Raw genomic sequence first — 14,098 nt, 5'->3', positions numbered from 1 at the left:
CTCTCTCTCCTCTCTCTCTCTCTCTCTCTCTCTCTCTCTCTCTCTCTCTCTCTCTCTCTCTCTTTGCGTCACTTCCTCATCCTTCCTTCCTTCCTCCATCAGCCTCTCACTCTGCGTAATTTCCTCTCTCTCTCTCTCTCTCTCTCTCTCTCTCTCTCTCTCTCTCTCTCTCTCTCTCTCTCATATAAGCCTGGTATATTTTCTGATATCTAAATCTTTATATACTTTCTATCTATCGTGGCTAATAAACTTGCTATCTATCGCCTCTTATACTTTCTATCTATCGTGCCTATTATACTTTCAGTCTAATACCCATGTTTTGTTGTAAGGACGGCCCTGTCTGCTGATGTGGGCGTAGCAGTTCGAAATGAGCCGTCCCCGGGTCACACAAGGGCCTGTAATATTGTTGGTTAAGGAGGAGCCCCAACACCTTTTCCTTAGCGATTTGTTTTTGGATACACCTGGTTGATATATATTCCTGCGTTATTGATGCAGAGTATGGCGATGCTGGAAGACTTTATGTAACACTGAAGAGAACAGTCAGGTGTAATAAGGAAAATAAATCGCTTAGGGAGAGGTGTTAGGGAGTGGAATGGATGCGTTATATTTGTAGCGGCCCATAATGACATATAATATATATTTTTGTCTATAATACGAATATACTTTAAATTTCGAGTATATAAATCTATATATTTATAATATTCTTAACAAGTTTTCTTTGATAACACACACACACACACACACACACACACACACACACACACACACACACACACTGTATATATATATGTGTGTGTGTGTGTGTGTAATATAGTTAACTGTATCTTTAACATATAGTATCTAATCTACATATATGTCTTTTTTTTCCTTCACAATGCTAAAATATGTGTGTGTGTGTGTGTGTGAGAGAGAGAGAGAGAGAGAGAGAGAGAGAGTACCTTTAACATATAGTATCTAATCTACTTATATCTCTTTATCTCCTTCAGAATGCTAAATACACCTTGGCCTTGGTTGACCCTGACGCCCCCAAGAGCGGCAGCGGTGGCGCTTGGCTGCACTGGATCCATACTGGACTGAAGGTGACGGGTTTGGCTCACTTTCACCCTCATGTTCACTCACTTTCACCCTCATGTTCACTCACTTTCACCCTCATGTTCACTCACTTTCACCTTCATGTTCACTCGCTTTCACCCTCATGTTCACTCACTTTCACCTTCATGTTCACTCACTTTCACCCTCATGTTCACTCACTTTCACCCCATGTTCACTCACTTTCACCCTCATGTTCACTCACTTTCACCCTCATGTTCACTCACTTTCACCCTCATGTTCACTCACTTTCACCCTCATGTTCACTCACTTTCACCTTCATGTTCACTCACTTTCACCCTCATGTTCACTCACTTTCACCCTCATGTTCACTCACTTTCACCTTCATGTTCACTCACTTTCACGTGGGAATTATACAAGAAACACTTCATTTCACATTCACTATTTTCAGTATCATCTTCACTATCACTCATTATGACAAGTAGACACGGTACACTTCATTTCACATTCACTATTTTCATTATCACCTTCACTATCACTCATCATCACAACGGAATTAGACAGGAAAAACTTCATTTCACATTCACTATCACCACAGTCACTTTCACTACCACAGGGGAAGTAGACAGGAAAAACTTCATGTCATATTCACTCACTATCACCACTATCACCGTCACCATCACAAGAGAATTAGACAGGATATACCTCCTTTCACATTCACTGTCACCACTATCACTTTCACTATCAGTCACTATCAGAACGGAATTAGACAGGAAACACCTCCTTTCACATTCACTCACCATCACTATCTCAAGGGAATTAGACAAGAAACACTTCATTTCACATTCACTCACTATCACCAATATCACCTTCACCATCACTATCAGAAAAGAATTAGGAAACCATTACACATTCACTGTCACCTTCAATATCACTCACCATCACAAGAGAATTAGACAGGAAGCACTTCATGTCACATTCACTCACTATCACCGCTATCACCTTCACCATCACTATCACAAAGGAATCAGGAACCCATTTCACCTTCACTATCACCTTCACTATCACTCACCATCACAAGGGAATTAGACAGGAAAACCTCCTTTCACATTCACTCACTATCACCACTATCACCTTCACCATCGCAAAAGAATTAGGAAACCATTTCACATTCAGTAACTATCACCGTCACTATCACTCGCCATCACAAGGGAATTAGACAGGAAGCACCTCCTTTCACCTTCACTCACTATCACAAGGGCATGAGACAGGAAATACCCCTTTGGAGATGAGCTGATAAGAGATAAAATGGAGATAAAGAGGTCGTTAGATAGCAGAGATAGGAACAGGAATGGCGACAGTCCACAGATGCGAGGGAGGGATGTACAGAATTGATAAGAAATTAGTTTTGAAGATTACAGAGAGGATGTGCTTATCTGAATTGTTATGTGATGATGTAGAGACGTGTGTGTGTGTGTGTGTGTGTGTGTGTGTGTGTGTGTGTGTGTGTGTGTGTGTGTGTGTGTGTGTGTGTGTGTGTGTGTGTGTGTGTGAGAGAGAGAGAGAGAGAGAGAGAGAGAATGTGTGTGTGTGTGTGTGTGTGTGTGTGTGTGTGTGTGTGTGTGTGTGTGTGTGTGTGTGTGTGTGTGTGTGGCAATCTAAATCGTTACATAACTCCACACCTCAGGCGACTGTGCATGATACAGCAAAATCACTCTTATGTAACCGCAACTCTGAAATATTATTAACTCCGCAGTGAAGCTATCTATCTATCTCTATCTATCTATTGCCAGACGCCTCAGTCCCGTTTGGGGTGGCCACAAACAAATCGCCTCCAAGTCGCCCTGTCCCCCGCCATTTCACTGCCCTGCTCCCAACTCACACCCCCCTCTCTCATATACCTCTCCACCCCATCCCTCCATCTCATCCTCGGCCTCCCCCTCCCTCTTTCCCCCTCCACCTCACTCACATACACTCTCTTCGTCAGTCTTTCACCCTCCATCCTCTCCACATGGCCAAACCACCTCAGTGTGTTCCTCATAACGCTTCCTATCACATCCACATCAACACCACAACGCTCCTTTATATCCTCATTCGTCAGCCTGTCTCTCCATGTGACTCCACAGGCTCCTCTTAAATAACTCATTTCCACTGCTCTCACTCTTGACTTGTGTCCTTCCAACAACGTCCAAGCTTCACTTCCGTACGTTAGAGTTGGTATCACAATACTGTCATGTAGTAACTTTTTCACTTCCATGCTCACTTCCCTGTTTCTTATCACTGCTTTCAAAGAACCAGCAACCTTTCTTCCCTGCTGTACCCTTTCAAGCACTTCACCCTCCAAACCTCCATCCTTACTCATCACACTACCCAAGTACTTAAACGTACTCACATTTTCCATTTCCTCACCATCCAACCTCGCTGTACATTCACTGACTTCACCTCTCTCAAAGACCATCACTTTACTCTTCCCTACATTCACCTTTAGATTCCGTTTCTTACACACTCTCCCAAACTCATCCACCAAGCCTTGCAGCTCCCCTTCGTCTTCACTCAACAACACAGTATCATCTGCAAACAACAGCACAGGGAGTTTCCAAACACTATCCTCTCTCACCAGGGCCACTCCAACATCCACTACCCTACCTTGTACCTCTTTTATTACCCCATCCATGTACAGATTGAACAACCATGGAGACATGACACATCCCTGTTTCAACCCAACTTTCAAAGAGAAAAATTCACTTAGTTCACCATCCACACGCACTGCAGCCTTCGCACCATCGTACATACTCTTCACAGCATTCAACAACTTCCCATCTACTCCATATATTCTTAACACTTTCCACAATCCTAGTCTATCCACCCTGTCATATGCTTTCTGCAAATCCATGAAAGCCGCATACAACTTCTTTCCCTTCTCTAGAAACTTTTCCACTAAAGATCTGAGAATGAATATCTGATCTACACAACCTTTTCCCTTCCTAAAGCCTCCCTGTTCTTCTCCAACTAATTCCTCTGTTCTTTCTCTAACTCTGTCAATAAGTATCCTACCATACACTTTTCCTATTATACTAAGAAGACAGATGCCCATATGATTACCACACACTTCTTTTTCCCCTTTTCCTTTGTACAAGGGAATAATTATACCTGACTTCCAATCCTCCGGGACTCTACCTTCCTCCCAGGCCAATCTGCACATCTTCCACATCCATTCTACTACTATCTCTCCCCCATGCTTCAGCATTTCACCACACACTCCATCAATTCCTGGGGCTTTCCCTGATTTAACTTTCTTCATTGCTTCCACAACTTCTATCCTACTGATTTCTTCCTGTCTTCTCACCTCCCTCCTTCTCCCAGCCATTCCCCAGCCACTTATACTCGCATTACTTCCATCATCTATGTTCAACAATTCCTTAAAGTGTTCTCTCCATCTGCTCACTTTTTCTCCCTTCTCCACTAGTAATCTACCATTTTTATCTTTCACTCCCCTGCTAACTTCACTTCCACCCTGTCTTACTCTTTTCACCTCTCTCCAGAACATTTTCTTACAGTCCCTCCACTTTACACTCAAATTCCTTCCAAATTCCTCATCCACTCTCTTCTTACTCTCTCTTACTAATCTTTTCACCTCTCTCTTTCTTTCTACATATAACTCTCTCTTCCGCCTCTCAACCTCTTCCACGCCCCTATTCCTCATCCATTCATTGTATGTTTTCTTCTTTTGTGCCACAGCCTGTTTCACCTCTTCAGTCCACCACGCTGTTCCTTGCACCCCCCTCCGTCTTCTCTTCCTTCCACACACCACATCACATGCTGCACATATTTCTTCTGTAAATATTCTACACACACCTTCCACGTGTGTGTACAAGATATCTGAAAAAGTTGTCAGCGGATTTCAAAGAAGGAACTGTAATTGCGGGCCCAGTCTTTGGTTCTTTCTTCCTCGCATAAAAAAAAAAAAATGAATAAATAAATAGGTGGGCAGTGAGCCGAAGAATTTATTGTGATTTTAAGGTAGAGTCAAATTCGGATCCTGGAATGAATCAAAATTTTTACTGGTCTTGGCGGGGGTATGCAATCTCTGAAGCTGTGAAATTGGGCAGACGAACACCGTAGAATTAGATGACTAAATGAGACCGTAAAAGTATTCATTTGAGAGTGGAATTACAGGATTAAATCATACACATTATTGGCCTTCGAAGAGGTATACGTTCTCTGAGTGCACTGTAGTCTTCTCGTAGGTTAAGGAAGCTCCCTAACACCTCTTCCCTAGCAACTTATTTTTGACTGGTTAATATCCTTTTGTATGTTGTTTAGGCAGAGTATATTGATGTTGGAAGGATTTATGTTACACAGAATAAGACAGTAAAGTGTAATAAACAAAATAAATGGCTTGGGAATTCTCTCTCTCTCTCTCTCTCTCTCTCTCTCTCTCTCTCTCTCTCTCTCTCTCATTGGCTCTACATCCTTTCCACAGCACTTCTTCGTGATTAGCATCATAATCTAGTGTTAATCTTTTCTAACAGCTCAGCATCTAAGGTGGACAGGTGGCAAATTTAGGCCAAGTTAGAATAAAAGGAGTATAGTTTGAGAATAAGTGTTACCTAACTTAAATCAATCCAGTCTAACCCAACCCAACCCAACTGTACCATACCTTACCCATCCCAACCCAGCCTAACCCAGCCAAAACCAACCCAACCCATCCCAACCCAACCCAACCCAACCCAGCCTAACCCAGCCAAAACCAACCCAACCCATCCCAACCCAACCCATCCCAACCCAGCCTAACCCATCCCAACCCAACCCAACCCATCCCAACCCAACCCAACCCATCCCAACCCAACCCAACCCAACCCAACCCAACCCAACCCAACCCAACCTAACCCAGCCCAACCCAACCCAACCCAACCCAACCCAACCCATCCCAACCCAACCCAACCCAACCCAACCCAACCCAACCCAACTACACCTTACCTTACCCATCCCAACCCAACCCAACCCAACCCAACCCAACCCAACTCAACCCAACCCAACCCATCCCAACCCAACCCAACCCAACCCAACCCAACCCAACCCAACTAAACCCAACCCAACCCAACCCAACCCAACCCAACCCAACCCAACCCAACCCAACCCAACCCAACCCAACCCAACCCTACCCAACCCAACTACACCTTACCTTACCCATCCCAATCAAGCCCATCCCAACCCAACCCAACCCAACCCAACCCAACCCAACTCCACTTTTCTCCAATCAGGGAAGCGATTTGGCTGCTGGGCGACTGACAGGCAGCGATTTTGTCCGTAAGTCATCAGTTGAATATTTTTTTTTGAAATTTCTGAAAAGTGTATTAATTATTTGCCAGTTTTACTTATTATTTTTTCTTTTTTATTTATTTTTTATTTATATTTTATTATTTATTTATGTTTTACTATTTTTTATTCATTATTTATTTATATTTTATTTTTTATTAATGTTTTTCTTGTTTTTTCTGTTTATTTATATTTTGAAGGTTTTTTATTTTTTTTTTATTTTTCTATTGATACATTTTTGAATTTGATTATTGTCTTTTAAATTATTTTTTGTGTATTAATTTTGAGTTTAATTTTTTTCATTGATTATTTTCCACATTTTATCTTAATTATTTTTTTGTCTATTAATTTCCAGACCATTTTTTTTTTCTTTTTTATTTATTTTTTCAGATAAATTTTTTGTTTTTTTTTTTAATTATTTTCAACTGATGATTTTTTTTTTTTCAGTTTTCGGTATTTATTATTTTTTATTTTTTTGGATTTATTTTTTGGGTAATTTTTTCTTTTATAATTATTTTTCCCAGTCAGTCTCTACCTATGAATTAATTTGAAGCGCGTGTCTATCTATCTGTCTATCTATCAGCCAATCAGAGTTTACCTGTGATTAAGTCTATCCATGCCTAGCTATCTATTAATCTACCTGTCTGTCTATCTATCAGGCAATTAGTGTTTACCTGTGAATCAGTCTTTTTGTCTGTCTGTCTGTCTGTCTATCTATCAGTCAGTGTTTGCTTATTATTCTTTATCTATTTGTCTATCTATCAACCAATCTGTCTATCCATATATATCTATCTATCTATATGTCTGTTTCTATCTATCTATACACGTCCCTTTCGATCTATCGTTGCATATGTCCATCTGTCTATCTACCTCCAGACGCCTCAGTCCTTTAGGAAGGGGTGGCCACAAACAAATCGCCTCCACGTCACCCTGTCCCACCATCGCCAACCCCCAACTAACACCCCTATCTCTCCCCCCTACAGCCTACCGCCCCCCCACGCCCCCCAGAACGACAGGGCCTCACCGCTACGCTCTCTTCGTGTACCTCGAGGGGGCCAGGCCTGTTGACGCGACCCCCCCAGCTACAAGAGCCAAATTCAACCTTCAGGAATACGCCAAGAAGAATGAATTGTGCGGACCCGTAGCAAGGAATATGTTCGTTACCGCCTTTGACGAGAATGAGTAGGAGATGGAACGGAGCTAAGGGAGAGGAGGGAGAGAGAAGAGTGAGATCCTGTGTGTCTGTTATTGCCTTTGACGAGAATGAGTAGGAGGTGGAACGGAGCTAAGGGAGAGAAGGGAGAGAGAAGAGTGAGATCCTGTGTGTGTGTTATTGCCTTTGATGAGAATGAGTAGGAGGTGGAACGGAGCTAAGGGAGAGAAGGGAGAGAGAAGAGTGAGATCCTGTGTGTGTGTTATTGCCTTTGATGAGAATGAGTAGGAGGTGGAACGGAGCTAAGGGAGAGAGAAGAGTGAGAGCTGTAGCAAGGAATATGTTCGTTACTGCCTTTGATGAGAATAAGTAGGAGGTGGAAAGGAGATGAGGGAGGGATGGAGAGGGAAAATGAGATGGTTGGCAATTAAGAGAGAGAGAGAGAGAGAGAGAGAGACTGGAAACTGACAAAAAAATATATATATATATATATTACTAGAATTTATCTATAAGGAAAAACATATTCAGACTACTACTATTAACCATATCTTAACTACTTCTCTACGGATATTTGCTTTTTAATGACAAGCATGAGTCTCCTTGGTTACTAGTCAAATTTCCCCTTCAGTCTGACTACGTTGGTTGATGAGTCTCCTTGGTTACTAGTCAAAATTTTTCAGTCTGACATTTTTTGGGGTTATACGGATGAGTCTCCTTGGTTACTAGTCAAAATCTCCCCTTCCATCTGATCACCAATTTTACTGATGGATTTTTGACTAAGAACCAACAGTTATATATATTCAGAGTTTCTTTATAAATCAGGAAATTTTTGTATATATATATTTTTGGTTAATTTTTGATTGTGCACCCCTAACACCTTTTCTTGAGCGGTTTAGTCTGCACGTTACTCTCTCTCTCTCTCTTTCTCTCTCTCTCTCTGCACTGGTAACACCTTTTACGGAGCGGTTTAGTCTGCACATTACCTCTCTCTCTCTCTCTCTCTCTCTCTCTCTCTCTCTCTCTCTCTCTCTCTCTCTCTCATCTTGGCTGATTATATAACGACATGAATAACACATCAAATATTAAGGTTATTATTAGTAGTAGTAGTTGCTTTGAAAAGATTGTATTTCTTTGATTTTATTATTATTATTATTATTATTATTATTATTATTATTATTACTATTAGTATTAGTATCATTAGTATTACGGTATTGTTATTATTATTATTATTATTATTATTATTATTATTATTATTTATTATTATTATTATTATTATTATTATTATTATTATTATTATTATTATTATTATTATTATTATTTACTTTTAAAAGGTTGTATTTGTTTTATTTTCTTGCAAATAAAGTTAACAGCAATACCTAGATTTATTCTGTCCTTTGAGGGGGTGGCCTGGTGGAAAGGGAAGCCGTCTATCTAACTATCTATTGCCAGACGCCTTAATCCCGTAAGGGGTGGCCACAAACAAATCGCCTCCATGTCGCCCTGTCCCCTGCCGTTTCACCGCCCTGCTCCCAGCTCACACCCCCCTCTCTCATATACCTCTCCACTCCATCCCTCCATCTCATCCTTGGCCTTCCCCTTCCTCTCCCCCCCTCCGCCTCACTCACACACTCTCCTCGTCAGTCTCTCATATACCTCTCCACTCCATCCCTCCATCTCATCCTTGGCCTCCCCCTCCCTCTTCCCCCTCCACCTCAGTCACACACTCTCCTCGTCAGTCTCTCTCCATCCTCACTCCAGCTGTCTAGAAAGTCCCGAGTTCGAATCCCGGCTGGGGCAGGGAACAGCTCGAGGAATTTCGTTACCACAGACTCTACCGATCGACCGCATGTAAACACCCCCACTCATGAGGCAGCCCTGGCATGTATTCAATATGGACGGTGGGTGTTAGTCCCGAAGTGGTGACAGGCTAAGGTGTGGGGCATGTAAAAGGACTGCTGGACCACACACACACACACACACACGCACACACACACACAGACATTACACACACACACACACACACACACAAAGACATTACACACATAGACACTTACATACACACGCACACACACACACACACACACACACTCACACATAGGCACTTACACAAAGACATACACACACATACACACAAAGACATTACACACACACACACACACACACACACACACACACACACACGGGATGGGAGGCTGGTGGACTGCAGGAGGAGGGCAACTTCAGCCTGCAGTCTACTGGGTTCGCGTTATTGATGATCCTGGGACTACAAATGCTACTATTAATATGAGAGAAGAGGAAAACAAGTCACGAAGAAGTGCTAAGGAACCTCATGAAGCAACGAGACAATCCTCCTCTCTGTCTATCCATCTATCTATCTCAATCTATCTATCTATCTATTTATCTATGTCTATCTATCTATCTAAATTCTGTCTACCTCCAATCCACGTATGCATGGCTATATTATTAAATTCTCTCTCTCTCTCTCTCTCTCTCTCTCTCTCTCTCTCTCTCTCTCTCTCTCTCTCTCTCTCTCTCTCTCTCTCTCAAATCTTTTTATGGTACTTGCGGCGTCCATTGAGGCACGTCTCTCTCTCTCTCTCTCTCTCTCTCTCTCTCTCTCTCTCTCTCTCTCTCTCTCTCTCTCTCTCTCTCATTGAGGCAGGATAATGTGTCTGTATTTATAGTTCCTAATAGTAACTTCTTTTTCTCTACTAATGAGTTGGAGAGAGAGAGAGAGAGAGAAGAGAAGGAGAAAGGAAGGAGTGTGCCAATGAAGGAGGTAAGAAATGGAGGAAGGAGGGAGGGAAGGAGAGGGAGAGGAGAGAAAAAGAGAGGAGAGAAAGGTGAAAGAGAGGGGATGGAGGGAGGTGGAGGAGGGAAGGGAGGAAAAGATGACATTTGAGAGAGAGAGAGAGAAAGAAGGGGGGAGGATGGAGGAAGAGAAAGAGGGAGGGAGAAAAGGGAAGGGAAAGGAAGGGAAGGGAAGGGAGGGGAAGGGAAGGGAAGGGAAGGGAAGGGAAGGGAAGGAAAGGGAAGGGAAGGGAAGGGAAGGGAAGGGAAGGGAAGGGAAGGGAAGGGAAGGGAAGGGAGGGGAAGGGAAGGGAAGGGAAGGGAAGGGAGGGGAAGGGAGGGGAAGGGAAGGGAGGGGAAGGAAAGAGAAGGGAGGGGAAGGGAAGGGAAGGGAAGGGAAGGGAAGGGAGGGGAAGGGAAGGGAAGGGAAGGGAAGGGAGGGGAATGGAGGGGAAGGGAAGGGAAGGGAAGGGAAGGGAGGGGAAGGGAAGGGAAGGGAAGGGAAAGGAAGGGAAGGGAGGGGAAGGGAGGTGAAGGGAGGGGAAGGGAAGGGAGGGGAAGGGAAGGGAGGGGAAGGGAAGGGAAGGGAAGGGAAGGGAGGGGAGGGCATGGAAGAAGAGAAGGAAGTAAGGAAGGAAAGAGAAAGGAAGAAAAGATATGGGGAAGGGAGTGAATGGGAAGGTAGCAGGGGGGAGGGGAAGGGAGAAGAAGGAAGGGAAGGGTGAAAGGAGAGAAGCAGGGAGGACAGGAAGGGGAAGGGAGGTTATTCCTGGGGTCATCTCCTTAATATACCTATTCTTAGATGTGAGGCAGCTTATAACCCCACACCCCATTACACCTCCACACCTGTCACCCCACACCTGTCACTCCACACCTGTCACCCCACACCCCATTACACCTCCACACCTGTCACCCCACACCTGTCACTCCACACCTGTCACCCCACACCTGTCACTCCACACCTGTCAACCCACACCCCATTACACCTCCACACCTGTCACCCCACACCTGTCACTCCACACCTGTCACCCCACACCTGTCACTCCACACCTGTCAACCCACACCCCATTACACCTCCACACCTGTCACCCCACACCTGTCATCCCACACCTGTCACTCCACACCTGTCATCCCACACCTGTCAACCCACACCCCATTACACCTCCACACCTGTCACCCCACACCTGTCAACCCACACCCCATTACACCTCCACACCTGTCACCCCACACCTGTCACTCCACACCTGTCAACCCACACCCCATTACACCTCCACACCTGTCACCCCACACCTGTCACCCCACACCTGTCACTCCACACCTGTCACCCCACACCTGTCAACCCACACCCCATTACACCTCCACACCTGTCACCCCACACCTGTCACCCCACACCCCATTACACCTCCACACCTGTCACCCCACACCTGTCACTCCACACCTGTCAACCCACACCTGTCACTCCACACCTGTCAACCCACACCTGTCAACCCACACCCCATTACACCTCCACACCTGTCACCCCACACCTGTCACTCCACACCTGTCAACCCACACCCCATTACACCTCCACACCTGTCACCCCACACCTGTCACTCCACACCTGTCACCCCACACCTGTCAACCCACACCCCATTACACCTCCACACCTGTCACCCCACACCTGTCACTCCACACCTGTCACTCCACACCTGTCACCCCACACCTGTCACCCCACACCTGTCACCCCACACCTGTCACCCCACACCTGTCACTCCACACCTGTCACCCCACACCTGTCAACCCACACCCCATTACACCTCCACACCTGTCACCCCACACCTGTCACTCCACACCTGTCACCCCACACCTGTCAACCCACACCCCATTACACCTCCACACCTGTCAACCCACACCTGTCACCCCACACCTGTCACCCCACACCTGTCACCCCACACCTGTCACTCCACACCTGTCACCCCACACCTGTCACCCCACACCTGTCACTCCACACCTGTCACCCCACACCTGTCACTCCACACCTGTCACCACACACCTGTCACCACACACCTGTCACTCCACACCTGTCACCACACACCTGTCACCACACACCTGTCACCACACACCTGTCACCACACACCTGTCACCACACACCTGTCACCACACACCTGTCACCCCACACCTGTCACTCCACACCTGTCACCACACCTGTCACCACACACCTGTCACCACACACCTGTCACTCCACACCTGTCACCCCACACCTGTCACCCCACACCTGTCACTCCACACCTGTCACCCCACACCTGTCACCCCACACCTGTCACTCCACACCTGTACTAGCAGAGGTCGTTCACCCCCGCCCACACTTCGCTTCGTGGGCGGCGTAGCGGTGATGGGCGTATCTCTGCGTAGCTGTGTGTGTGTGTGTGTGTGTGTGTGTGTGTGTGTGTGTGTGTGTATGTGTGTGTATGTGTGTGTGTGTCAAACCAGCAGTGTCATGTGTCACACCAGCAGATGTGTCACACCAGCAGTGTCATGTGTCAAACCAGCAGTGTCGTGTGTCAAACCAGCAGTGTCATGTGTCAAACCAGCAGTGTCGTGTGTCAAACCAGCAGTGTCAGGTGTCAAACGCAACACATGACACTCAGATGGTCAGATCGTTTACGTCATTATACCTTCTCTCAGCACTTCAATTATCCCCTGACGCGCTCCGCAGGGAATACGTGGGTAGGGAGGGGCGTCCTGTACATTAAAATCCCCATAATACCTCACTTAAATCAATTACTTAATGGAGGGGCTATCCTTTTCACATCCTCCCTTCTCGTCGGTAATGTAATTTGTTTATTCTTAATTTAGAGCGATAAAAATATGAGTGGAGGGAGGGGAAGGGAGGAGGGAGAGGAAGAGGGAGGGGGAGGGAGGAGGGAGAGGAAGAGGGAGGAGGGAGAGAGAGGGGGAGGAATGGGGAATACGTAAAACATTTAGAAAGAAGAGTGAGGGTGAGAGGGGAGCTGGGGAAGGGAGAGGGGAAGAAGGGGATGTGTGTGCCGTGGGGGACGGGGAGGGAGGGGGAGGATGTTGGAGAGAGAGAGAGAGAGAGAGAGAGATAGGGGGAGGGGGAGAGAGTATAGAAATACACCCAGGCATGTAATTCAATAACAGTATTTATGGGAAGAAAGATTGACTGGCGAGGAAGAGAGGAGTGGTTGCTCTCTCTCTCTCTCTCTCTCTCTCTCTCTCTCTCTCTCTCTCTCTCTCTCTCTCTCTCTCTCTCTCTCTCTCACACACACACACACACACACACACAAATCCTTCCCCCCATACTTCCGTCACACACACACACACACACACACACACACACACACACACACACACACACTCAATGGTCTCCTACAGGTGTCTGAGAGAGAGAGAGAGAGAGAGAGAGGCGTGGGAGTGGCAGACATAGTTAGAATGAGTGGGTCAGGCAAAGGTCTATGCATAAGTGTGAGTGAGGAAGGGTGTGTGGGACGGTGATAGATATAGATAGATAGATAGATAGATAGACAGACGTATAGATAAATGGATCGATAGATGAACTGATAGACAGACAGATAGACACATAGATAGATAGATAAATGGATCGATAGATGAACTGATAGACAGACAGATAGACACATAGATAGATAGATAGATAAATGGATCGATAGACGTATAGATAGATAGACAGATAGATAGATAGAGGAATAGATTGGCTGACTGGCCGACTAATAGACAGACATACACATAGACAGATATTTGTAGATAGATAGATAAATAGATAGAGAG

General features: G+C 45.3%; 1 protein-coding gene across 1 annotated transcript in view; it reads left to right on the top strand.

Moving 5' to 3' along the window:
• The window catches only part of LOC145396190 (protein D2-like), a 27,160-nt gene extending 18,602 nt beyond the window's left edge, over positions 1-8,558 (top strand). Inside the window, exons 4-6 of the mRNA XM_080269628.1 lie at positions 987-1,079; positions 6,315-6,360; positions 7,353-8,558. Coding sequence (XP_080125754.1) covers positions 987-1,079; positions 6,315-6,360; positions 7,353-7,555 — 342 coding nt within the window. The 3' untranslated portion in view covers positions 7,556-8,558. The remainder of the gene's footprint in view (positions 1-986; positions 1,080-6,314; positions 6,361-7,352) is intronic.
• The last annotated feature ends 5,540 nt before the right edge of the window (positions 8,559-14,098 follow it).

Source organism: Coenobita brevimanus, chromosome 35 (genome assembly GCF_032717465.1).
Source record: "Coenobita brevimanus isolate Jiangsu-jjx chromosome 35, ASM3271746v2, whole genome shotgun sequence".
NCBI lineage: Eukaryota > Metazoa > Arthropoda > Malacostraca > Decapoda > Coenobitidae > Coenobita > Coenobita brevimanus.
The sequence above is the reverse complement of the archived record's forward strand: the minus strand, read 5'-3'. Positions and strand labels throughout refer to the sequence as shown.